The sequence below is a fragment of the Gymnodraco acuticeps genome, unplaced genomic scaffold (assembly GCF_902827175.1).
Source record: "Gymnodraco acuticeps unplaced genomic scaffold, fGymAcu1.1, whole genome shotgun sequence".
Lineage (NCBI taxonomy): Eukaryota > Metazoa > Chordata > Actinopteri > Perciformes > Bathydraconidae > Gymnodraco > Gymnodraco acuticeps.
Window position 1 is genome coordinate 7,859,833 of NW_022990590.1, and position 26,964 is coordinate 7,886,796.

Genomic DNA, 26,964 nt, shown 5'->3' on the forward strand with positions numbered 1-26,964 from the left:
TAAACGCTCGAGTTTCACCGCGGCTGCCAGCTGTGTTTACCCGCATCATTCAAACAAGATGCGCTGGCTCGGGAGCTACAACTACAACAAAATGAACATATTTTACCGTGATTAAATTGTAATACACGTTTCTAAATGATGCCGACGTAACAACATACTGATACCGGTTAGTAAAAACCATGAATTAATGCTTTGACAAGTCTGCAGACAGACGGCAGGCGAAAAACCTTTTAGAATGCTTGTTTTCTGAATGGAGATTGGGTCGACCAGGCTAAGCTAACGTTGTATATGCTCACTCCACACTCATAACAACGGCCAACAGACATAAATAAACCAGCGACTGTATTCGCCATGACACAGACAGTGCCGAGCCGTGCGGGGCCCGTTTTTGGTTGCGTTTCCCCTTGGCCTAGTACCGGCTAGCGAGTCCTAATTCACAGTGTTTCTGGCCGCATAAAATCGTGGTTCTAGGGCCAGGAACAACCAGGCTGAGTCGGGCTGAGCATGCTAAACTAGAGAGAGAATCGCTGGCAAGGGGGCTACAACTACAACAAGATGAACATATTTTACCATGATTTAATTGTAATACACCTTTCAAAATGATGCCGAATTAACAACATACTGATACCGGTTAGTAAAAACCATGAATTAATGCTTTGACAAGTCTGCAGACAGACGGCAGGCGAAAAACCCTTTTAAAATGCGTGTTTTCTAAATGGAGCTTGGCTAAGCTAACGTTATATATGCTCCGACCGTCCACACTCACAACAACGGCCTATACAGACATAAATAAACCAGCGACTGTATTCTCCATGACACAGACAGTCTGTGGTTTGTACTTGTTTAACTTTTGTCTAGTTTCTGAACAGATCGTATCTGTCCCCGGCTGTTTGAAGAGCAAGCATGGGAAACAAAAGACATCATTTACCTGTTTGCATCCAGCTAGCCATGCCTTTCTGGTGTACCAGCTACGTGAGAAGCCTCGTTGATACGTTTTGTCTTTTTCACGAGCTTGCTGCGATATATACAAATCGGGTTGGTCCGGTCCAAGGTCTTTAAGTATCAATTTATCTCCCAAACTTCTCCTTTCGAAAGGATTGGAGAGTAGCTCTTGCACGGAATTGGATGCGGACCGAGGTCCGGCGACTCCACCTGCACACGAAGCCATTCTCATCCAACTACTGCATCACCTTGGTCACTCACGAGTCTAAAAAACAACTCATGTCAACGCACGTAAGCAACGTGGGCAGCAACGTGGGCGCCAACGTGAGCGCCCTCGTGACCAAAATATTTGACAGCGCTGATTGGCTGAAATTATGTTTCGGCGGCACAGTTTACTATTGAGACTTTTGCAACGTGCTGGTTGCTGCTGTTTGGCTCGGGGGCTCCTTGCACGGCGCCCGGTAATGATAAACTAATGCCACGGGCAAGGCCAGGCAGGAAACATGTGACTTATCAGTAACTTTAGATATCGTAACACAATTTTAAACGAGATTTTATTGTAGATTATACATTTTACTGATACCAATTGTATGATATTTACCTTGTTCATTAAAAATAAAAATATAACATTTTTATTTTTTTATTTAAATGTTTTTGTTGTATGTGGGAAGAGGTGGGGTGGCCCCCCTATAGGCCGGCCGCCACTGAATGCATGGCACAGGTGGCTGCATAGCAGCGCTAATGTCAAAGACACAAACATTATATTTTTATTTTACCAGGATGCAGTGACACAAATATTTGGGAAGGCTTAGCCTTCCCTAGCCTATAGCACCGGCCGCCCCTGCGCACAACAGTCTTTCTTCTCTGACATCATTACCAAAAACAAAAACAATGCACGTGCCTTGTTTGCTACCGTCGACAGACTAACTAACCCCCAGTGTCAGTAGCCTCTGAATTTCTATCCACCAGGGCATGCAATGATTTTGCCTCCTTCTTCACTGACAAAATTCAGAAAATCAGACAAGCAGTCAGTGCCTCTGCATCAGGTACAGCAAATGTGTTGTCCCTATGTCCACCTAATATCAATTCAAACACCATGACACAATTCCATCAGATTAATGATAAAAACCTAGAGGACATTATTCAACTTCTGAAATCCTCCTCCTGCTGCCTTGATATTATTCCAACAGGATTTTTCAAAGATGTTTTTCGTTGCATGGCCTCAGATGTACTTCATATAGTAAACAAATCTCTTCACTCAGGTATTTTTCCACAGGCCCTGAAAACTGCAGTCATTAAACCGCTCTTAAAAAATAATAATCTAGATGCTTCAGTAATGAACAATTACAGGCCCATATCAAACCTCCCATTTCTAGGTAAAATCATTGAAAAAGTTGTTTTTCAACAGTTGAGTAATTTCTTGCATTTAAATAACTGTTTCGATGTGTTCCAGTCAGGCTTTCGTCCAAACCACAGCACTGAGACTGCTCTTGTAAAGGTCTTCAATGACATCCACTTAAACACAGACAGTGGCAGAACTTCAGTGTTAGTATTATTAGATCTCAGTGCTGCGTTTGACACTGTTGACCACAACATATTACTAGACCGACTGGAAAACTGGGTGGGACTTTCGGAAACAGTTCTAAATTGGTTTGAATCCTACTTAAAGGACAGAAAAAACTTTGTTTCTATAGGTAAATACACATCTGAGTTGACAAATATGACATGTGGGGTACCTCAAGGCTCCATCTTGGGGCCTCTTCTCTTTAACATCTACATGCTACCACTGGCTCAGATAATGAAAAACAACAAAATAAGTTACCATAGCTATGCGGATGACACACAAATTTACATAACCATTTCACCAGGAGACTATGCTCCAATTCAAACACTGAGTAAGTGCATTGAACAAATCAATGACTGGATGTGTCAGAACTTTCTCCAATTAAACAAAGATAAAACTGAGGTAATGGTTTTTGGAGCCAAGGCAGAACGTATAAAAGTTAGCGCTGAGCTTCAGTCTGCAATGTTCAAAACAACAGATAAAGCCAGAAATCTAGGTGTAGTCATGGACTCTGACCTGAGTTTCAACAGTCACATTAAAACTGTTACTAAATCAGCTTACTATCACCTAAAGAACATATCTAGGATTAAAAGACTAATGCCACAGCAGGATTTGGAAAAACTTGTCCATGCTTTTATCTTCAGTAGACTGGACTACTGTAATGGTGTCTTTACAGGTCTCACTAAAACATCTATTAGAAAGCTGCAGCTGATTCAGAACGTCGCTGCTCGAGTCCTCACTAACACTAAGAAAGTGGATCACATCACTCCTGTTCTGAAGTCTTTACACTGGCTTCCTGTGTGTCAAAGAATAGATTTCAAAATACTGCTGCTGGTTTATAAAGCACTGAATGGTTCAGGCCCAAAATACATTTCTGACCTCCTGCTAAATTATGAACCATCCAGATCTCTCAGGTCTTCAGGGACTGGTCAGCTTTCTGTCCCCAGAGTCAGAACTAAACATGGAAAAGCAGCGTTCAGTTATTATGCTCCAAATATCTGGAACAAACTCCCAGAAAACTGCAGATCCGCTGCAACTCTGACTACTTTTAAATCCAGACTAAAGACTTTTCTTTTTGCCGCTGCTTTTAATTGAACTATTCACATTATCTTTTCTTTTTAATGACTGATTTTAAATGCCATTTTCTTAATGTCTTTCGTTTTTTGTAAAGCACTTTGAATTGCCTTGTGTTGAAAGGTGCTATATAAATAAACTTGCCTTGCCTATAATGGTTTATTAAGCCTAACAGTTAAAACAAACAATTTATGCGGGTCGTATCGCTGACAGCCGGGCCCGGCACCGCCTTTTTTTTTTTAAGCGGCCCCCTCCCCACTTTTGGCAGCACCGCCTGAGTAAAATTATTTCCCGCGGCTATGCCAGAGGATGCATGAATATACTATGTATATTGACAACATAAAGTTTTCAGAGCATTTTCCAGAATTTCCCAAAAATACAAAAAAAGCTCCAAATGCCAACATGTTTAAACACCAATTGTGGCTCCATGGTGTTCCTCAAGGTGTCTGTCTTAATGTGGTATAAAAGAGGGATTTCAGATCAATTTGATCAACTATAATCTTCAGGTTCCCAGCCCTCAGATGATGTGTACATATTGTATGCACGTACAGATTGCATGCCGCCCCCCCCTTAAAACAAGACAAGTGGAAGAGGTTAAGTAACATTCTGTAATGTAGCACTGTCAGTTCATTTAAGAACCAAAGTTGTGTCCCATTACATTTCATTTTTTAATACACAAGAGTTACAATTTTTCTTCAACTATATACAAATCCAGACATCACAAGTGTGGGTGACAACTTAATAATGTCCTTATTCTGTTGGAGCAATGCTGGTTGGTTTGGTGGTTTCATCAAATTGATCAATCTGCTGTAAAGTTGTTCAAAACTACCATAAGAACAAACTGTTTCAAATATCTTCTTTTTTTCATGACTGACCGCAGATTAAATGTGAATAGTATCGGGTAAATGTTCATTAGAATACGCGTCCCAGTTTCTTTTAAAGTCCATGTAATCAAATTCAGAAACGCCGGCCCCTCAGATGAGGAAGATGATGTCATCGGCCACCATGACCTGGTTGTCGTCCTGCATGCGGGCCAGAGCGGCACGGATGTCGGGCTCCGTGAAGCGGCTCTCGCGGCCCTTGTTGATGTCTTCCATCAGCGTCTTCATCTTCACCGACTGAGCGTGAGCGGACTGGAACACGGCGAACAGCGAAGACTTGAACTCCTTCAGCCTGGAGGAGGAATCACACAAATGTCATTACATCATACAGCAGCTTCTGACAGGAAGTGACAGATTTTTGTTACTCAATGTTAAAGGTCTCCTATTATGCTATTTAACCTGTTAAGCCCTGAGCCTGTTTTTCAGGTCTCAGGCTCGAAAATGACTTTCCCAGAATAAATGACCAAATCTTCCCTTCTAAAAGGGTTAAATTAATAATCTTTTATCTCAAAGTAATGATAAACCTGTGAGTTGGATGTAGAAAAGTCAGAATCAATATAGATGTTTTTTATTTTAAAGAAAATTCAGATTGAACATGGTAAAAAACTGTAAATTATAGTGTCCGTCCAAAAATGTACTTGTAGTGAAAACTAACCTTGGATGATGGGTTAGTAGACTAAAAGCTTTAGGAATCCAAAGTACAACATATAATAAGTACCCTGTATCAAGATTGATGCAAAACAAGTGATATTTGACCTTTTTAGACAGATTTAGCAAAAAAAACCTCTTCTGGGGCCATTTGGGTGGATTTTCCTTATCTCTGGCCCCCCTTCTTCGATTTTGACATGTGACATCTCTTTCTGACCGTTAGAGCCAATAGAATCGAAGGGAAATCTCCCCGAACACACTCTTGTTAAAAAAAAAAAGATGGCGTCTTCACGTGCACAGTTTTGCTCCAGAGTGAAGCTGTCTCTAGGTCTGACATCTCAAAACCGAAAAGCAGATTTATTGCTCATGGATTATCAGAAATCATTCAAAGTGACACAGACACATTGGATTAACTTCAGCATCGTTTTTATCGTTTTAATGCCATTGAAGACCACTTTTGACCAGACTATCACACAGGTGAGCCATTTTGCCGTTTTTAGCTAACTAGCTCCATATGTTTTGATGTGTGTTCTTGTCATTATCTCCGAGAATTCGTATAATTGAGTGATAATCGATTATGTGTCCCCTCACGATGTGAAACGATGTGTTGGATGTGCAGCAAAGATAAATAATAAGGTTTTGTGAGTGAATTTCGGTGCAGTCATCTGTTAGCATTTTTCGCTCGTTGCCAATTCAGAGGCTCAGCGTTAGCATTGTGGGGTTTTTTTTTGAAAAAAAAATTAAAATGATCAGTTAGATGAGTTTCTTTCCGTTACATGGATATAAAACATTCATAGTTTATTAAAGGAACATGCCCTCAGACACTGTTTCCTGCAAGATGTTGCAGGAGGCCCCCAGTACCGGGGACTCTCGGGCTTAACAGGTTAAGGCATCAATTATGAGTCTCAGATATATAAATACTAGGGCTGTCAGTCGATTAAAATATTTAATCGCGATTAATCGCATGATTGTCCATAGTTAATCGCACATTTTTGATCTGTTCTGAATGTACCTTAGAGGAATATTTTTCAAGTTTTTAATACTCTTCTCAACATATGAGTGGACAAATATGCTTTATGCTAATGTTTATTATCATTTGAACAATGACAAATATTCTCATGAATATTAAACACAACAACCTCTGAACATTACAAATATTCGCCTCAATTCAACCTGGAACCTCTCTCATACAATAATACAATACAAATGGTGTGTGTGTGTGTGTGTGTGTGTGTGTGTGTGTGTGCGTGTGCGCGTGTGCGTTGGAGCTATGTGCAACTCAAGGCATATGCTCGAACGGGAGCTGCCTGGACGCTGCAATCATGTTGCGCGCACTATCCGTGCTGAGTATGCTGACTTTTCGTACAATGTCCCACTGTCTGGCTTCCTGCATAAAGTCAAGTGCTCGGCGCAGTTGTGGCGAAATGTCGCTCCTCTGTTTTCATTTAAACAGCTCCTTAGATCCGTTAGCGCAGCTAGCTAGCACCAGATGCTAACAACAACAATGCACGCAAGGTCTCTCTCGCTCGCTCGGGCCACACATACACACACCCTCCCGGTCCTCCCAACAGCCAGTCGGTGCCTGCCGGTGAGCGTGGAGGTGTGGTCTGCGACAAGCGGGAGGCAGGAGCGGGGCTGTCAGCATCAGCTTGTAGATGGTATTTTAAACTCGATGCGCTCTGAAACTACGGGGCGGCCGAGGGAAAAAAATACACATGCGTTAATCGCGTTAAAATAATTAGTGGCGTTAATTTTTTTTGCGTTAACGCGTTATTAACGCGTTAACTTGACAGCCCTAATAAATACATGTCTATGTGTTTTGCTCAAAATACCAAACAGATCACCCATTCTAGCCATGCCTCATACCCCTCTATTTCAGCCCTGTTAGGAGTGCTGATTTTGGGTCCTTAGCTATAAAATAAAAAATAAAAGAGGGGTGAGAGCTAATGCCTAGTCAGAATTCTACCGGGAGATTTTCAGCTAAATGCTGCCGTGATGAAACGCCATATCATGTTCAAAACCACATCAAGGATTATTTCTGAAACAGGATGGAGCTCAAATGCTTTTTCTCTTGCCGGTTCACCACAAGGTGAGTTCCTTTTTTTATATCCTGCTTTTTTACACATACTCTTTCCAGTACAGCGTTAGCTCCGACTGTTAGCGATGCTTGCTAATGTAAACAAAGACCATATTATGCATTGTTTCTGATAGGGCCGTGGGTGTAAAGCCAGCCCACATCTCCGATATGACGTCATATCGGACGCAAATCTGGATCAGCTCCGTTGTACCCCCGTTTTTAGAGATTTGGGTACGGAGGAAGAGAGAGAGTTTTGTTTTGTGACACTTTGTGAGTTCCCTGACGAACCAGGGACACACATGTATTCATAAAAGACATCAGAAAGTGCATTTTGCATGATAGGAGACCTTTAAGTGATCATCTCTTAACCTGTTAAGCCCGACACAGTGTCTGAGGGCATGTTCATTTAATAAACTATGAATGTTTTATATCCATGTAACGGGAAGAAACTCATCTATCTGATCATTTAAAAAAAAAAAATCTAAAAAAAACCCTACAATGTTAACGCTGAGCCTCTGAATTAGCAACGAGCGAAAAATGCTAACAGATGACTGCACCGAAATTCACTCACAAAACCTTATTATTTATCTTTGCTGCACATCCAACACATCGTTTCGAGACACAGAATCGAGGGGTATCCTTCATTATCACTCAATTATACAAACTCTCGGAGATCATAACAAGAACAGACATCAAAACATATGGAGCTAGGTAGCTAACAACGCTAACATGGCTCACCTGTGTTGTAGTCTGGTCAAAAGTGGTCTTCAATGGCATTAAAACGATAAAAACGCTGCTGAAGTTAATCCAATGTGTCTGTGTCCCTTTGAATGATTTCTGATAATCCATGAGCAATAAACCTGCTTTTCGGTTTTCAGAAGTCAGAGCTACAGACAGCTTCACTCTGGAGCAAAACTGCGTGCCTGAAGACGCCATCTTTTTGTTTTACCATGTGTGTGTGTGGGAAGATTCCCCTTCGATTCTATTGGCTATAACGGTCAAAAAGAGATGTCAATCACCAAAATCGACCAATGGGTTCCAGAGAAACGGTAAAACCCCCATTCCCACCCATATCACCTCAGAGGTGGAGTTTTTTTTTGTCAAATGTCACTTGTTTTGCATCAATCTTGATACAGGGTACTTATTATATGTTGTACTTTGGATTCCTAAAGCTTTTAGTCTACCTTACCAACATCCAAGGGTAGTTTTCACTGTAAGTAAAAAAATATTTTTGGACAGACACTAATTTACAGTTTTTTTACCATGTTCAATCTGAATTTACTTTAAAATAAAAACATCTATATTGATTCTGACTTTTCTACATCCAACTCACAGGTTTATCATTACTTTGAGAAAAAAGATTATTAATTTAACCCTTTTAGAAGGGAAGATATGGTCATTTGTTCTGGGAATGTCCTTTTCGAGCCTGAGACCTGAAAAACAGGCTCAGGGCTAAACAGGTTAAGGTCTAAGGAAACACTCTTCTATTTCATCACAGGTTGTTGCTGCTGATCATGGCAAAGTATCTAGAATATATTGAGGACTTGAACGCATCACCCACCTCTCTGCAGACAGCTCGGCCTGTGAGGAGGCCTTCATCGGTTCTTCCTCCCGCAGAGACTTGGCTGGTTTCGGGGGGCCGGCCTGAACTAAAGAGCAGAAAGACCAACGTTAGAAATCCACTACATACAGAGAGAAGCTGCAGGATATTCAACACCATAGAAATTGCCTCAAAACTTGAGCATAAGTTCTATAGAGGGCAAAGACATTTAGACTTAAAGGTACACAATTTATAAATTACAATACTCAAGTTAAGTGTAAATGTCTTCCTTGAAATCAAATGCAAATTGTACTAAAGACATACTCAGTTAATAAAGATAAAATATTTTATACCATTTTATTTGTTTATATAAATATTAGTGCTGTCAAAATTATCACGTTAACGGCGGTAATTATTATTTTTTAATTAATTGCGTTAAAATATTTAACGCATTTAACGCATGTGCAGAATGGCCCGCCCCATACATCCCACCAGTGGCAGCGCCAGGGTATGGCTGGGGTAGGCTACACCCATACCAAGAAATGGCTTAGCCCCACCATGAAAAATGAGGTTAAAGTAAGCAAAATAAAGTCCGCCAACTCGCGGAGTAAATTGCAGACAGCAGTTAGTAAGATTGATTTCAGTAGCCACTTGTCTGGAAATACCGAAGACCAGAAACGGTTTTGAAAACTTTTGTCACGTAGTGATCGTCTTCTCAATAGAACATCTTTGATAATGTATTCTGGCCAATCAGAATCAAGATAACGGCGTGGTGTTGTTGCAGGAAGTCCCGACGGAGAATACTTTTGCTGTAGTACAGGTAACACATAACTGGTAAGCAGGATATGTGCGTAATCTGAAATGCGTACCGTCACTTGTGTCACAAAGCGCATTTGCGTACCGACGTACTTGTGAAGCTTTTCCAGAAGGCGGTTAGATCACCGGACGACAGAGTCGGTCTCCGTGTGCACAGACAGGGCTGCTGTTAACGTCGGTCTGTACAACGGAATTGTGCCAAAACTACGCCAACCGGCTGCGGAGGGAGACTCCCCCCCCCCCCCCTTCACTGGAGAACTGCGCTAAAACAGCTGATCACAACGTTCACTCTCTGTGGTCACGAAGTACTCCACTAGCCCCCCCCCCCCCCGTCGACTTTCCTGAAGTACTCCCCCGTTGACAGAAATCAACACGTAATGAATTAAGACCCCACGGTTTGATGATTGATAGGTGTGTGGGCTGTCTTTCATTTTGACACACAGAAAAATGTTATAATAAACATAGATACTGTATGTTAAATGGATATATCCGCCTTCTTTCATTTATCTTTCCATTCCCACAACAATATACATAAAGAAATGGCATATTTTGGACATAGTTCGAATGGTGATTAATCTGATTAAAACTTTTAATCGTTTGACAGCCCTAATAAATATGCTTTGTCTTTCATTTCAAATGTAAATATATATATATTTATATCTTTATTTATTTTTATTCTAAAAGGGAGCAGCCGTCTCATGGCCCCATTCTCTCCGGGATTTATAAAGTATTCTGATTCTAAAAACAGATCATTTTGCCTTTTATCCTTCGAAAAATAAGAATGGTTGTAAAAACCACAATAAAAAAAAGGCATAAATCTTTCAAAAGTTAGATTTGCATGGTGAGAATGTCTAGTGCAGGGGTGGCCAACCAGTCAGAGGTTAAGAGCCACATTTTTTTCTATGTTACTGCAAAGAGCCACATCAAACACACAGTCACTGATACCGCTTGTTTCAGTTTTTTGTTTTCTGGAGACAAGATTTCAACCACGTCACTGATGCATTTTTGTGGCATTGGGATATATTTTTTTTAAATCCTCTGGAGCAGATAGAGGAGCTTATTGTTATTGATTATTGCATCAGTGTTTCTTAGGGTCAAAAACACTAAACTCACAACTTAAAATGAAAGCGTTTAGTTTATTTAATAAAAGAGCACATGTTCAATGTGAAAAGTGACAGTAGTTATAGATTATTTGCAATTTGGTGCTATATATATTAAAAAAAAAAAATGACATATATTTTTTGGGCGAGGGGCTCCGTTGGTGGGGCGCAGCGCACCTCCAAGACAATGGTAGGCGAAACACTGGATAGTGTTTAATCAACGATAGGTTTCCCCCCCCCCCTCAAAGGTGATGATTCACTGCATCGCAGGTATTATTGTGATTGGCTCTTGGGCCACATCAAAATTACCTGACACCACACATACGTGGGGAGATGGGGGAGAGCCGGGACGAAAGTAACACGGGACGAAAATAACGGAGCGATTTTATCCGAGCCCAAACAACTTTGACCGGCCAAATTACGTCAGAATTATCAACATTCAATACTTAACAGACCTACTAAATATCAGGTTTAACTGTCAGGAGTAGTGTTGTCACGATACCAACATTTTGGTTTCGATACCAAGTCAAGAATTGCGATTCCGATTCTTTTTCGATACTTTTCTTAAAAAAAGGGAAACAGTCTTAAATGTAATTATTAGGGCCGGGGCTCGATTAAAAAAATTAATCGAATTAATTAGAGGCTTTGTAATTAATTAATCGAAATTAATCGCATTTTTAATCACATATAAATATTTGACCTAAGAACAGTGAGAAGCAATTTTTTTCACATGGATTTTAGTTTACCATTAGGCGCATTCACACCGCAGTACTTTTCCCACAAAGGTTCATGAGAATTTAGTTCATGAGAACTCTTTGAACCTGGGGGAGGATTAGGCAAATGAAGCCGCTGACGTCACTTCTTCTTCTTCTGCTTTGGGTTTACTGGCAGGCCGCAAACCACTTCACGGCGTATACTGCCGCCCAAAGTCCCCGGCCGGAAGTCCCCGGAGTTGGGGACTGGCTTCAGTAGAAGCTGCTGGGAGTCCCAGCAGCCTTCCGAGTAAATCGCCAGAACGCCGACACCTCCTCATCTCCACCGCTCCCATGTTTTATTTTGTGTTGCCATAAATTAGTCTCTCTGCGTTTCTGCGCTGGGCTAATGCTAATAATGCTAATGCGAGGATAATAAAATTCACAAAACTTTTTGGGAGTTTTACGGGGCGTAGTTTGCAATCCGCCCAGCCAATCAGAAATATAGCTCTTTTCTCACAAGAGAGCCGCACGAAAGTCCCTGCTCTCTAGCAGCTCTCTGCTCTCTAGCAGGGACTTTCGTGGGGGTAAAAAGGTTCTCATGAACTAATTTTAGTACCGGCTCTTTTTGGTGTGAACGCGATAAAAGAGGCTAACGTCCACGCTAGCTTCCACGCTAGCTGCTATATGTTTTGCATTGAGGTGATACTTGAGGCTTGATGTGCTGCGGTGATATGCGAATTCCTTTTTGCATAATTTGCACACAACCGTGCTCTTATCGACGCTTCCATCCGTCCGTTTTTTAAAACAACATTTCCCACTGTTGTTCACTGTGGTTTGTTGTTGTCTGAAGTCATGAACGTTAGTTGGTGCTCCAGTATAATCGGTACGCCTGAAACTCATCCAGTGAGAAACGTTCCGCGGTGCAAAAATAAGTGCGATTAAAATGCGTTAATTTTTTTAACGCGTTAATTTTTGTGTAATTAATTAATCTTAATTAACGCGTTAAAGTCCCGGCCCTAGTAATTATTGTGCTTTATTTCACACCAGAACCATAACCATAACACAACCTTTTAAACAATGAGAACAATAAATAAAATAAATGACAAGAATTCGTATTAAATACAATTAATAAATGTCTCACAGACAGGCCTCATGGTGTCCGTAGGCTTGCCCTCACTGTCAGAGATATAGCTAAAATACTTCAAAATGTCGCTTCTGGCGTCTTTTTTGTCAACAAGCCGAGGCGCAGCGGCAGTTGCACTCCCACTTGCAGCCATGCTTCTCGTTTTCTCACATGCTCTGGCAGCTAGCGCGTGCATGAGAGAGGGGAGGGACTTAGAGCGTACTTGAGAGGGGCGGGACTGCAGGCACGGCTGCAGTGCAGGGATTGGAAGCAGAGCGTTGAACACACGGCTCTTATTAAAACGGCGCTTTCTCACCGGAGTACTTTTCCCCGTCATTCTTAAAGTACCGATACTAATGAAACGGAGGAATCGTAACGTTTTTAACGGCAGGGTATCGCGGTATACCTTTCAAGTATCGGTACACCGTGCAACACTAGTCAGGAGTCAGTGTCTCTCCTCCAAACTCACACATATACAATTCGATATGAACTGAAGAGCCGCATGAAACTAGGCAAAGAGCCGCATGCGGCTCGAGAGCCGCGGGTTGGCCACCCCTGGTCTAGTGTTTGGCAGTGTGAAAGGTGATGGCAGTGAAGCTTACTCTCTGGAACATTCTGCTCTTCACTGAAGTCGTACGGGCTGTAGGTATCGCTGCCCTGAGAGCCAGTGCGCCCCCTGCAGGACACACAGAATAGTGCTATTAACATTACATTACATTACATTGCATTTAGCTGACGCTTTTATCCAAAGCGACTTACAATAAGTACATTCGACCAGGAAGACACAACCTTGAAGAAAACAGAATCATATAAGTATATCAGGTTTCATAGAGCCAAACATTTCAAGTGCTACTCAACTGGCTTTAGGTAATCCAGTCCTTTATTAGTATAAAAGTGCTTCGTTAATCGTTCTAACGCTCGAAGTGGAGTCGAAAGAGATGAGTTTTCAGTTTGCGCCGGAAGATGTGCAAGCTATCTGCCGTCCTGATGTCAATGGGGAGCTCATTCCACCATCTTGGAGCCAGGACAGCAACACGGACAACCTCATTTTGTGTGTTCAAAGTGGACATCACTCTTTTTGTACCTCTTTTTGGCAGTTTTCTGTGACTGCTGAGTGGACGCCACCTCCTCCTCCTCCTCCTCTGAACCAGAGTCCCGGTCCTGCTTTGCCCGTTTCTTCTCCTTCTCCAGAACCTGTGGAGAAAAACAGAAAAACACAGGTTCATTCACATGCAACTGCAGAAGTCTTTGACATTACTCAATAACTGTGTTAGGGGGAAATAATGGTTGTTCCATTCATCAGGAGACACAGCGGACTCTGACCTTCTTAAAGTAAGCGAACTGGACGAGCTCCACGGCCACCTCCGCGTCCTCCATCTCCACAGCTTTGCTCATCCGGGCCTTGGCGTGTGCCGTGGATAGACGGATCAGAGTCTCCAGTGTACGGGCCGTCACCGGAGAAGTCTGAGGAGGAGGAGAGAGAGGGGGGGGGGGGGAGATCAGAGCAGGCCCATATCACCCAAAAACATCAGGTACTAGCATCAGCCCAGCTTCTATTAGTGTTATCAATACTACTGGATTATTTAACTCTGATCAAATACCTTGAAAAATATTGATGTTCTACACAATTCTCAATACTAGTGAGAAAAGTTGACAATGTGGGCATAATATTTCAGATTTCTAACAGTCACATTCAGCCAAAGAAAAAAAATATATTTAAAAAAAGTTAAAAGCATTAATATGGTGCATTCTCACAGCAAAATAAGGAGTGATTACACATGGTGACTGGGATCTGCATTTTTAAGTAGGGATGGGTGGGTTGTAATTATTGGGAAAAGATTACCCTTAAAAAGATTCCATGACATGGCCATTTCCATTGTTGAGGTCTACTAGAATAGATTTATATCGTTCAATGTTCCAAACTCACATTGGTTTCTCACACAGCATCTCTGTATAGTATGTGTATTCACTCTCTGTCCTACACGGCTTGTTGGAGCTCCTGCCCCCCCCTCCCTGTGAGCCCACGGTGCTCTGATGTGTGATTATGTGTTACTATGGCGTTTGTTAGCAACCAGAAAATGACACCAGTAATGAAAAACAGATGAGAATGCTGCGTGGGGTCTGGGTGCCGTGTTGGCGGGACGTTGCGGGGCTCACTGCTCTAACAGACCGTGTGAGCTGGCTTACTGGTGTGGTTTCCTGGTTACTGCGTGGGGTCTGCAAGACAGCGAGACACCGCGGAACTCAACCTGAGCACACAAACACACTCACAGCCAGGCTGTTCGGGCGAACTGTGAGTGGAGATCCACGGAGCTGGACCTGGGCATGGTTACGTCACCATACTCAAGAAGAAAAAAAATGGAAAAAGAGAAATATCCAACGAGGCGTTCTGGGGCAGCACAGACAGGTCTTTTCTGTGTTAGAGTTGTACTCGCTACAGGGTGTACTTTGAGGGTTTTTGACTCTGCAGACCGTTTACATGCAGAAAAAGCTACATAACACACAAGGGGACGGATAATAACTGGAAAAGCATGACATGGGACCTTTAAATTATCATATAATACACAGAGCCAATAATACAATTGAGGAGAATACAGCAGTGTAAGTGAATGAGAGGAGGTGGGGCTATGTGGGTGAGTGTGTGTTGACTGGCCAAACCACATCAAGCATTATTTCTGAAACAGCATGGAGCTCAAATATCTCTTGCGGGTTTACCACAAGGTGAGTTCCTTTTTATTTCCTGCTTTTTTACACATGCTCTCTCCAGTACAGGTTAGCTCTGAGTGTGAGCGATGATTACTAATGTAAACAAAGACCATATTACTTCCAAAACACGTCGGGCATTGTTTCTGATAGCGACGTGGGTGTAAAGTAGGGCTGCAACAAACGACTAATTTGATAATCGATTAATCTATCGATTAATGAAACGACTAATCGACTATTCGGACTATTACTGTATGCCTTGCACAATTTCTCAAACGCTCTCATTTAACCATCAACTTTTAGATTTAGCTTGAGGTTGTTTTAGGCATGTGGAAACAATGAAGACAATAAAGATGAATACTTGATTCAAAAATACATATATTATTAAATTAACTAAACAAATTGTGAACAAAATTAACATTGCTTTTTATTAATTAAATCAATAATATTTCACATCAAAAGAAACAACAATGTTTTAACAAATCGTATTAAATAATCTGATGACAGAACTGTAAACAGAATAGCTGAAACTTTAACAAAATAAAGAGTAACTCAGTTTCCTCTAATCATTATCCCATGTTTGTATAATTGTGTTAACTCCGTGTGTTGCTGCTAGCATACATAACACCTGACGTGGAAACGTTACTCGTGGATGGGGCTACAGAGCTGCTAGAGAGACAGTGGAACCCGGTGCATTCCTCCGTCTGGATGTGGAGCACTTTTGATAAATGTTTAGACAAATTGCTCGTGTTACCGCCCTTACATGCTAAACTCTTATTGTACTTTAGGCAACGAGCATCGAGGCGGGTAAAGTTTAACCACCTCGGAGCGCGTTCTATCCGCCATCTCCTCCGCAGTGTGTTGCTGCATGTAGCAGCTGCGTGTGTGTAAACTGCCCCGCCCCCTCACACGCAGACGGGAGAGAGATCTCGTCTGATCGACAACACATCATAGACGCATTTGTTTGTCTTTTTGCATATTAGAAACGAGTTGGCGACACTAAGACTGCGATATAATGTTTTTGTAGCAATAATACACGACATATATTTTAAATGTCTCCAGTACCGATAAAAAGACCAATAACGTTGGAGCTTAACGGCACGTAAAACACACGTGATGACGTCACCAACGAATCGACGACTGAATTAGTTGGCAACTACTTTGGTAATCGATTTTGATCGATTAAGTCGATTAGTTGTTGCACCCCTAGTGTAAAGCCAGCCCACATTTAAGATATTACATATCGGACGCAAATCTGGATCAGCTCCGTTGTAGCCCCGTTTTTAGAGATTTGGGTATGGGGGAAAAGAGAGGGTTTTGTTTTCTGACACTTTGTGAGTTCCCTGACACCGGGGACACATATTTATGTATATAAAGACATATAAAAGTGTATTTCGCATGATAGGAGACCTTTAAGAGTTAAAAGATCTAGAGAAGAATGATAAAGGCAGAAGTTACCCCACTCTAACGTGCAATATAACAGGAGTTCAGTCTACGCCACCCATCTGTGTGTGTATAACAACAGCCTCTTGTGTACATATATAAGGTGTGTTTTCCTCACCCTGGCAATATCAGCCCCCATCTGCTCCTGGCTCCTCAGCCTGGCGTACTCCTCTGCGATGAGATTGGCTGCCTCCTCTGTCAGCACAGGTGACACAGCCTTGGCGATGTGGATGTACTTCCTCATGAACTCCTTACTCACAATCTTGTCCCTAAAACAAAAACATTTGTTTAGTTAGTTTTCTGGTGACAAAAAGAGACATTTTAAGGTTTTTAGTGCAGATTATGCGTGCGTACTTCTTCTTCCTCGTTCCATGCAGCAGGTTGTTGTGCTTCTCATAGATCTGCAGCTCCTCGTGCTCTTCTGCGATTGTGTCTGGATCATCTGTAGCCAGGACGTCTACTGTCCCACCCATAGCCATGGCTAAAACACAAAGTAGGGATGAACACCATTAAATAAATACTCAGGGCTCGACATTAACGACTGCCCGGGGCCATCTAGTATTTAGCTCGGGCAATGAAGCCTCACCTGCTGGTTGCCCGATCGGGCAATCTATTATGCCAGTATCATGTAGCTCGCGGATCAGTAATGAGTGACCCGACAGTAAAACTAAACATATCTATAACTAGTTCAGGTAGTTTGAGAGGTCATTAAAATAGCTACGTGTGATATTCTAACCTGAAGTGTGTGTTTTGTCCGCTCACCGCTGCATGTGATCATGCAGAGCTGCGTGTCGAGTCTCGACTCGTCAGCAGCAGCTGATCTCTCTCTCCCGTCAGATTAGACTTCACTCGCGTTTATGTCCATATCGATCAGATCCAGCTAGTTCTAGCTAATGATATGACTACCTGCTTATTAAAAGACACCTACACAATAAGTGTCGCTATGCAACTGGGTGAGGCCGCAAAGTATAGCGCAGCATTATGCATTTGTTTACATGCCCACCGGAACCCCGAGGCATTACCAACAGATCAACGCACAATCAACCCATCCAGGACATCTCTTTCTCCACATTAAGTGTTAGACATTATAATTGACTCTTCTTGTCTGTCACATAAGTGGCGCAACTGAAGCGGTATTGCGCTAAAGGGAAATTATTTTGACCGAAGAGATTTAGATTTTCCGGCTAACGGGAACTCTGACGTCGCCATTTTGTGTGCTTCGCGGATGCGCTCGGCTCCTCTCGACTGCTGCTCTGTCAGCTTCCGGATGAGGAGGCATTCGTTCGACCAACTTACAGTAGATAACATTACAAACATTTTTAACAGGGGCCATAATAGTGTAAATAATGTTTGTTTTGGCAGTTATAACTGAATGTAATGTTTTCTACTTGTTTCCATCTGATGAAGGCATTTGCCTTCATCAGATGGAAAGTGTCTTGACCAACAACTTAAGTATTTCTTAAAGCTATGCAGGGCATGCAAGCGAGCAAACACAAACAAGAACAAACAAACAAGTGAAATGAAGAATAAAATTGAACAATATAATATTGTGGTGGTTCATCTTATAATTCAGTCTAGAGAATGCACCAGACAGCATCTAAGACCTGCAACAATCTAAATGTTCTAGGGGGAGCCCCCCCAAACCCTTCGTGCGTCATTTCGTCAGCGCGCATTTTTCAGGGCAATCTCTATTGGGCTCAGGGCCATCTGTAAATTAGCTTAGATGGCCCACAGGACCATCTCCCAAAATCCTTAATGTCATGCACTGAATACCAATGTCTAACAGAATGCAGTGCTCAAGAAGTCTCGGGTCACCATACCTGTGCCCTCCTGCTCTCGGGGGTTGCGGTAGCGGTGCATCCTCAGCACGTGGTCTGAGATCTCGCGGTCCTGCTCCGCGTCCATCTGATCCAGGACGATGAAGAGGAGATCGAAACGGGACAGCAGGGAATCCTGGAGGCCGATATTCTCCATGGGGGTTTTATACTGGTCATACTGCAAACACAGAGCACGATTAACGCATAAGAGGGAGAAAAGAGTGAAGCTAGACACTGTACATTATTCTGCTTCCTTAAGGTAAAACATTTCAGACTAGTGGAGAGAAAATACATATTTGGGGGTTTATTTTGACTAACGTTGTTGGTTTGTGTGTGTTTATTTCTCCTAAATACATCAACAGTTAGCATTAGATAATGCCTCATTAGCATATTTAAACAATATAGTTCTGATAACTTGATCAAATAAGTATCCAAAATAGATTTTTTTTTTTTTTTGATTATAGGTGGTTGTTTAAAAAAATATATACACATTTGTACTTATTATGAACTGACTGACTTTTCTTAGAGAAGGGTTTCTTTAAATATCAGTCATTACTTGATTTATAGATATTATCCTAAATACATGGCAAAACGTTTTTTTTGGCCTGGAAACACCGTTTCCTCTAATGTGCCTTAAAAATTAAGAACATTTAACATGGCTTTATTTAATGTTTACAATTCCCTTCTAAAAATATTTAAATAGAACATATAGGATCATTTGCATTATTAAACATAATATTTAAGAAAACTTGAAATGGATACAATTATTGTCTTAATGTGGGAAGGGAAGTTTCCTGTTTGTATCCGTTAAGAACAATCAGCCTCTTGTGTTCCCTCACCCTGCCGTAGACAGGGTTGGCCGCAGCCAGCACGGAGCAGCGGGCGTTGAGGCGGGCGTGGATGCCGGCCTTAGCGATGGTGACGCGGCCCTGCTCCATCACCTCGTGGATGGCTGTGCGGTCCATGTCGGACATCTTGTCGAACTCGTCGATGCAGACCACGCCTCGGTCCGCCAGCACCATGGCCCCCGCCTCCAGTCTGCGCTCACCTGGGGAGGAAAACACAGAACATTGAAGTAGAAGCTAAAGTAAAAGCTGAAAGTGTGTGAGCCGTTGTTTACATGTGTCTGTGTGTCATACCTGTTTCCTGGTCGGTGGTGACTGCCGCGGTCAGACCCACTCCAGTGGACCCCCGCCCGGTGGTGGGGATGGCCCTGGGCGCCGTGTGGAGCACGTAGCGCAGCAGCTGGGACTTTGCCACTGATGGATCACCTGGTGAACAAATTAGAAAACTAACGTTAACACCCATCTTAATTCAAAGGCTTAATTCTCATAGCGGAGCAGCTACAGTGTAGATATGGAAATGAAAATCTTAAGTTCCAGGCTCCTCCAACAATGCAACATAAATATAAACAAGACATTAAACATATTTCAGAAACAAAATCTCCAAAACAAAAATATTTTTCTGCAGTTAGCTTGGCAATACGAAACACAGAAGAGGAGCTCTTTTGAGGCAGACGCCATCTCCACTTTGAAGAGTAGCCTTAAGACTTTCCTTTTTGATAAAGCGTATAGTTAGGGTTGGCTCAGGCATACTATGAGCCAGCCCCTAGTTATGCTGCTGTAGGCTTAGATTGTCAGGGGACTTTTGACTGTCCCCTCTCTTCTCCTACTTTGTTTGCACACATGTCCCATAGAGGCATGTTACCAACTCAGTATCCCAGTGTAGCATGCTGTGCACACTGTGAAGGGCTCGGAGACAAATGTGTATTTGTGATACTGGGCTCTATAAATAAAGTGTGATTGATTGGAATGATAAAAGATAAAAAGTTGCTTAGTCAAGTTTTATTAGCTAAAGAAAACGGTGGTACCGATGAGCAGGATGTTGATGTCTCCTCTGATGCGCGAGCCGTTCTCCAGAACCTTCTCCACGCCGCCCAGCAGCATGCAGAGGATGGCCTTCTTTATGTACTCGTGGCCATGGATACTGGGAGCCAGGGAGCGAGACAGCTGATCAAACACATCCTAATAAAACAGAAAAGGGAGATTTAGTTTGTTATTTAACCCACTCAACCACACCGGCTTATTTTCATTACCCAATCTATCATAGGCAATCGGATCGTCAAGTTTATCAGATTTACAACAGAATTAACATATCATGTGTGTCTAACAATTTAATCAGAAAGCATGATTAAATTGAAGGTTTAGAGCAGGGGTGCCCAACCTTTTTTGAACCGAGAGCTACTTTTAAAGTTGCCAGTCTGCCGAGATCTACCAGTCCAAATAGAGAGGCGTAGCTATTACTGACAGCCTACTACCAGGTAAATACACACTTCTACTTGTATAAAACTGACCTTTGTACGATTAATACTTCATAAAATACTGCAGATCCTTTATCTTACCTCTTTCTAATCTACACACATACAAGTATTTAACTGAAGTTACACAACAGTGTTGTTGATACAGAGTTGGAGTTTATTCACACGTCACTACAGTGGGTAATGTTTTCAAGAAACATTGAACAGTGCTGCCACATATGACACAGGAACAAAAGAAAAGACTCTGAACCCTTTCTTTGCCATTATATAAAAAAAAAAAAATATGCTACAAAAGTATAAATTAGGCTTACTAATAAGACAACTCAGATCTGAAGCTACACAGGAATCTGCTGCCAACGTGCAATAAAAAAGACTAAATTAATAGAATCAAACCCTTTTTTTGTTGCATTTTAGATCCCGGCCACACGAGGACGAAAACGGCTAAACGCATAGGATTAACGCAAACAAGCTTCCGTCCACACGCAATAGTTATCCGGATAGTGTCTGTCCACACGAGACCGCTCCGTTTAGCTCCAACCGCTGGAGAAGCTGCAGTACAGATGCAGGAGCCTGTACGTGGCGCTGTAACATCCTCCACAAAAGCAGCGAAGAAGCATGGTTGTCATGGTTGCCCTTCTGTTTATTCTCCGCGGTGGGGGCCGAGGGAACCGGGCAGAGTTTTTCGCCAGTCAACGTGTATTAAAGTTTAAACCTTCCGACAAAATTATAAAAGTGCCGGTCAAAGGTCTTCTTTGTTATTTATTGAGCTTTAAAACAAATGAATAACGACTCTATATATTATAATAATAAAATACACGGAGCCTCTCTTTTTCCACCCTCTCTTTGGACAGCGTCAGTGTCTGTCTCATGCAGCAGCTGATCCAGTAATGAGTGACCCGGCCGACAGTAAAAATAAACATATTTATAACTAGTTTAGGTAGTTTGAGAGGTGTCTCCGTCCTGTCAGATTAGACTTCACTCGCGTTTATGTCCATATCGAGAGAAAGATAAATAATCTGAATTCAGTGTGCAGTTTACTTTGACGCGGGGGTGAGCAGCAGAGGTAGGGAGAGGCGGGGCTATTGCGCAATCATTATCAGAAAATGATCGCTGAAGCTGCAGTACATATCCACAAAAGCGGCGAGTAAGATCCCCCCCGGATGTGTAAGTCTGCTGTAGATGTTGCACAAAGAACTGTAGCATGGTCAGTAGCGTCCGGAGCACGATAGCAACTCTGCGATCCGCCATTGTTGTTGTTGTTGTTGGTGGCGAAACACATCAGCAATGGCGCGGGGTAAGCGGAGGTGAGCAGAAGAGGTGGGGAGAGGCGGGGCTATTGCTATTGCGCAATCACTATCAGAAAATGTTCGTATAGGGCGCACACACGGAGCCGTTTGACCCCCCAGAGCGTTGCGTATGCCGTTCTATCCACCTTGGGACCCGTTATCGTTTCCTCAGTCGTTTAGTGCCGTATTCGGTTGTCCTCGTATGGCCGAATGGTCTATATGACACTAAACAGTAACGCAAACGGCCGTTTTCGTCCTTGTGTGGCCGGGGCATTAGTAGAGTATAAAAAGAAATGCCTTTAAAATAGGATGCAAGCAGCACTAGTTTCTTAACCTGAATTGATAATAGATTATAATCAATTTAAGTTTGCATTCTTATACCATGTTGTACAATAATTATAATGAATAAGTTCAAACAAACTAAAACTTACAGCTGATTAATAACGGTATCTAACTTGAGTTTTTATTATATCAAAAACCTGTTGAAATGTTACTGTTATTTTTACTGTCCCCAAAAAGCACGTCGGCAGCCTCCAGGAATGCTTCTTTCACAACTTTCTCTCACAGCGTAAAGCCAAAACTCAGACATTTCAATGATTTGGCGTTGCTTTTTTTTTGTTGGCGTTTGTTCTAATCTGTCAAATTGACGGACTGCTTTCAGGTTTTTCCGTCACTGTTAAAAAAAAAATCGGTCAGACGGAAAATATTCGGTTAACGTGACCACTGATGTGTAGCCACCTTTTCCAATGTTGGAAACTGCCTACAGCCACACTTGCAGGTTAGAAGTTGCATCAGTAGATTGCATTTATTTTCTCTTTTTATTTATTTATTATAATTTAGGAGATTCAACTGTGTTTTTTTGTATAATGTAAGGCTTTAAAACGGTGTTATAGCGCACACAATTATCGTTTCTTTTTTTTGTTCTTGTTCCATTTAACTTTCTTATAAGCAGAACCGGAAAGATTGTAGCCTCACAATTTTTCCAGCCCGGCTGAAGTTCCTGATCTTGGCGACATCCCCCGCAGAGAAGTTGGGGGACACTTCCTTGCTCATCTGTTTGACGTGGCAGGCTATCATGATGGTCCTGAGCAGAAAAAAGTGGGAAATTAATACAAAGATCGCAAAAGTGTACTCTTCAGCAGTTGCTAACACTTCATCAGTCTTTACCTGAATGTGCCGGAGGTGAATCCCCCCTTCTTGCCCGGCAGGCAGCGGTACGTCCCCACCACCTGCACTCTGTCTCCAGGTTTGACCAAGTCCACCAGGTCGTTGTCCAGGATGATGTCCACGGAGCGCGGCAGCTGGCCCGCGGGGGCTTTCTCTGGCATCTCCTGCACTGTGATGGTCTGGTGGTCTTTGTAGACAGAGAGACCGAACTCTGTCTCCAGAGGGTTGTTCTCCTCATCCTGTGGAGAGACAGAGATATTAAAGAGAAGTGTGAAGAAGCACACACAAAAAAGCTTGACCTAAGGGTTGAGCACATCACTTTATAGTAAAAAGTATGCTTACCTTGGTGGGGTAGATGGCGCTGGAAGGGAAGGCGTCCAGCGAGGTCATGTCTGTGTACTTCCTCTCCATCGTCTTCTTGGTTGCCGGGCAGTAGTGGACGCTGCGCACTACTTTAGGACGCACCAGAGAACCTGAAGAAGAAATGAATGGTGTATTAATGTAAATGCTTTTAATACTACCTAAGTAAGACTTGGCAATATGACCATTAGAGCCATAATTAACTCAAAGACAATGTTCAGATTAATACATGGAAGATCAATCTATTCTGAGAATAATAGAATAACATTTTGTTATTTCTTAGCCACATTTGAGGGTTTTTCCAAGTCTAAATATTTTGTTAATAAGATTACTTATGTTAACTTAAGACTTGTATTTGCCCAGTCAGACACTATAATGTCAGCAATGTTAAACTAAACAGCGAAATATATCTTGATTTGTCATATTTCCTCCTTCATTTAAGCCTTTGATATGATCATCATTAGAAAGATCTAGAATCTATCTTTCAAAACATTTGAGAATAAATTATTTATAAAATGGAAAGATAAATTCTTCTCTGAAATACAGTTTGTTTAAAACGAACAATATTCAAAAATATAATAATTGATTTGCATTTATTAATGCAGAGTGACTTATTGACGGAAGTCCGTCTGCAATACCAAAGGAAGTCAGTTTGTAAACACTTTACCCTAATACTTTGTATATAGGCCTACGCGTAATGCAAAACCTTTTTCCAAGAGGAAGAAGGCAACTTCGATAACATTTCTTTCCTAACACGTATATTTATATTGGCGCTTTATTTATTTTTGATTAATCAAAGCTCTTTCCCTGTTCTCTGTATAAAAAAAACCCACACTATATACACATCTATACTCGGACACATCAAGTGCAAAGCTGTCAAAGAGTACTGGTTGTTAGAGCCTAAAGACGGGCATAAATAAACTCACATTTGGTGATGATGCCTTCCACACACACCATGCTGCCCAGCAGGCGGGAGGTCAGGGTTCGGGGGGTGACGTGCTTGTTGCCGAAGCTGCCCTCCAGGGCGATGAAGAACTCCTCGTACTGCTTGGCGTAGGTGCCGTCCACCGAGGCCACCAGGTCCTTCAGAGCCCGCTGGAAGGCCAGCAGCTCCTCGAAGGCGTTGTTCATCAGCCTAGCAGAAACAAGAGGACGTGAGACATGCACACAACTATGGCTATAACATTGGGGGATTTATTTTGTGTCATATACAGGAAAAATAACACAGCTAAATAAATGATAGTCTCAATTAGTTTGGTCAAGATGTGTAAAAACCTCTGGTTGAATTGGGCTGGGCCTTGAACGTCTTCTAAAATATATATGCTTAAAAGAAGTGTTGAAAATGCGTCTTCCTCATAGAGTATTTACACCAATAGATAATTGTGATGAATGATCATGGCTTTAATATTGATCAGAATAAGGGTGATAATCATTTTCTACTTAAACGTGCATGATAAGGTGTATTTGGTGAATACACAGGTACTTTTACAAGTTAAAAGATAAGTGTACATTATAACATGTAGGATTTAAATTAAATCAGCAACGAGCTCACCACCTCGCCCCACACACATCCCAATGTAACCCCAGGTAAGGACGTCTACAGGATGCTACACAACACCATTTCCTTCATGCGTTTGATATCACTAAAGCAATGTTTGTAAGTCAACTTTTGCACAGAATACAAGTCAAATGAGACAAAGTAAGACTGTTGCAGGCTTTAATGTGTAAACCTAGCACAAACAGTATAATATTTAACGCAACAGTATGCCACTTAAAATGTGTTTCTAATGTTCTTAGATCAGCTGTCTTTGCTTTCCCAAACGTTTTTAGAGTGCATTATAATTCATGAAGGCTTTGCAGTGACAGATCTATTACCATGACAAAGAGTCCTTACTTTGCAGCCCGGGCCTCGTTGCGTCTCCTCAGGTCGTTGATGTTGACGATGAGTCGAGCTTTATTCTCGCTGATCATGTCCCGAACTTTGCTTTGGTAAACCCCCTGGTCTTGCTGCAGAAAACGGACAAAAATAACGGTGTTTTTTCATTGTGATTCCAAAACGACTTGCCAATGATTTCTCTAGGCTTAAGAAAAGTTATGCAGCGAACTCAAATTAATACACAATTAGACGTAAAACAGACAACTGTTGCACAGAACATAATAGGATTAAGAACATAGCGTTTGCTTACTGATGTCATATTTCTTGCTAACTAAATAAATGATGGGTATTTCTTTTGTTTCGACCGCATGGTTTCTCTCTTCATCCCATAACAGTTTTAAACATGATAACATATGGACTTACATCGTCGTCCAGGAAGTCCAGGTAATCCCTCTGAGCCTCTCTCATCTCCCGGTCGTCTACGACGTCGGTTGACATTTTTAACAATTATTTATATTACTTTAAAATCTTGAAATTCTGCACGAAGGTCGGTACGGCGTGTACTGTGCTGCCCTCAAACTACACACTGAAAGGTTTTCGCGCCACTGCTGGTAGAGCGTCAACCGCGATTGGTCACTTTGGCACGTACGTTTTACATAGTCCGCGGGTAAACGTGAAGCTGTCCAATAGAATGTGTCGTGACACAACGTGACCCCGCCCCCTGCAATAACTCGCGCGAAAATGAAGCAGGAAGAGAAGGGGCGGGCTGATAGAAAGTAAAAAGCATTATTGTGACAAAAACGGACTTTTATGATCATTGAAAATAAAATGTTATTAAAAATATAAATAATTGAAAAATAGTACAACAAATAAGTCAATAAGCAACAGCAATATAAGGAAAAAAGAGGGAAAATAACTTTAAAAGCTTGAAAGGTATGCATCTGTCAGTTACATTTGCATCTGTCACAGTCTAGACACTTTTTACTTAGATGATCAATCTTACAATTTAAGATCTATGATTAATAATATAATATTACAATATGTTCCCAATTTAAAATGTAGCCTATAGTTTATAACAACAATATTTACAGGATTCCTCTGGTATATTTGTTAAAACGTTTGTCAAGTAAAGAGAGATCATATAATTTTATTTATATGTATTTATCCTACAACAGCTTAGTGTTGAACATGAATGCAGTGTATTTTACCAGACAGTAGATGGAGACAAATGCAAAAACAATTCTTATTTTATTATAGTATCATTGTAAATATGGTTTTTCCATTAAGTCTATGGGTTTTACCAAAATATCCTCTCTTCAGGACTTTTGGCACAACTAATTAGGTATATACTGCATATATGATTAGGCTAAGAGTTTGAATCAATGCAAACATTAACAACTCCTCCAATTTCATGTTATGAATGAATTATAATTAAATAAAGGTAAACCTAAACGTCACGTTAAAAATAATGAATCCCTATTATGAGAATATATAGTGTGATTTACCCATATTGATAATAACCACTTTACTCTCTT

General features: G+C 41.6%; 1 protein-coding gene across 1 annotated transcript; it reads right to left on the bottom strand.

Moving 5' to 3' along the window:
• Nucleotides 1–4,174: 4,174 nt before the first annotated feature.
• mcm3 (minichromosome maintenance complex component 3) lies at nucleotides 4,175–26,048 on the bottom strand. The gene is made up of 17 exons (XM_034228755.1): nucleotides 25,853–26,048; nucleotides 25,448–25,560; nucleotides 24,480–24,688; nucleotides 23,536–23,666; nucleotides 23,194–23,432; nucleotides 23,002–23,110; nucleotides 20,294–20,447; nucleotides 19,563–19,694; nucleotides 19,263–19,471; nucleotides 18,427–18,601; nucleotides 16,961–17,087; nucleotides 16,725–16,875; nucleotides 13,784–13,924; nucleotides 13,545–13,654; nucleotides 13,063–13,136; nucleotides 8,748–8,835; nucleotides 4,175–4,753 (listed from the first exon to the last, which is right to left on the bottom strand). Exons 1-17 carry the CDS (start codon nucleotides 25,925–25,927, stop codon nucleotides 4,555–4,557), a joined length of 2,436 nt encoding a protein of 811 aa, XP_034084646.1. The 5' UTR covers nucleotides 25,928–26,048; the 3' UTR covers nucleotides 4,175–4,554.
• Nucleotides 26,049–26,964: the final 916 nt, after the last annotated feature.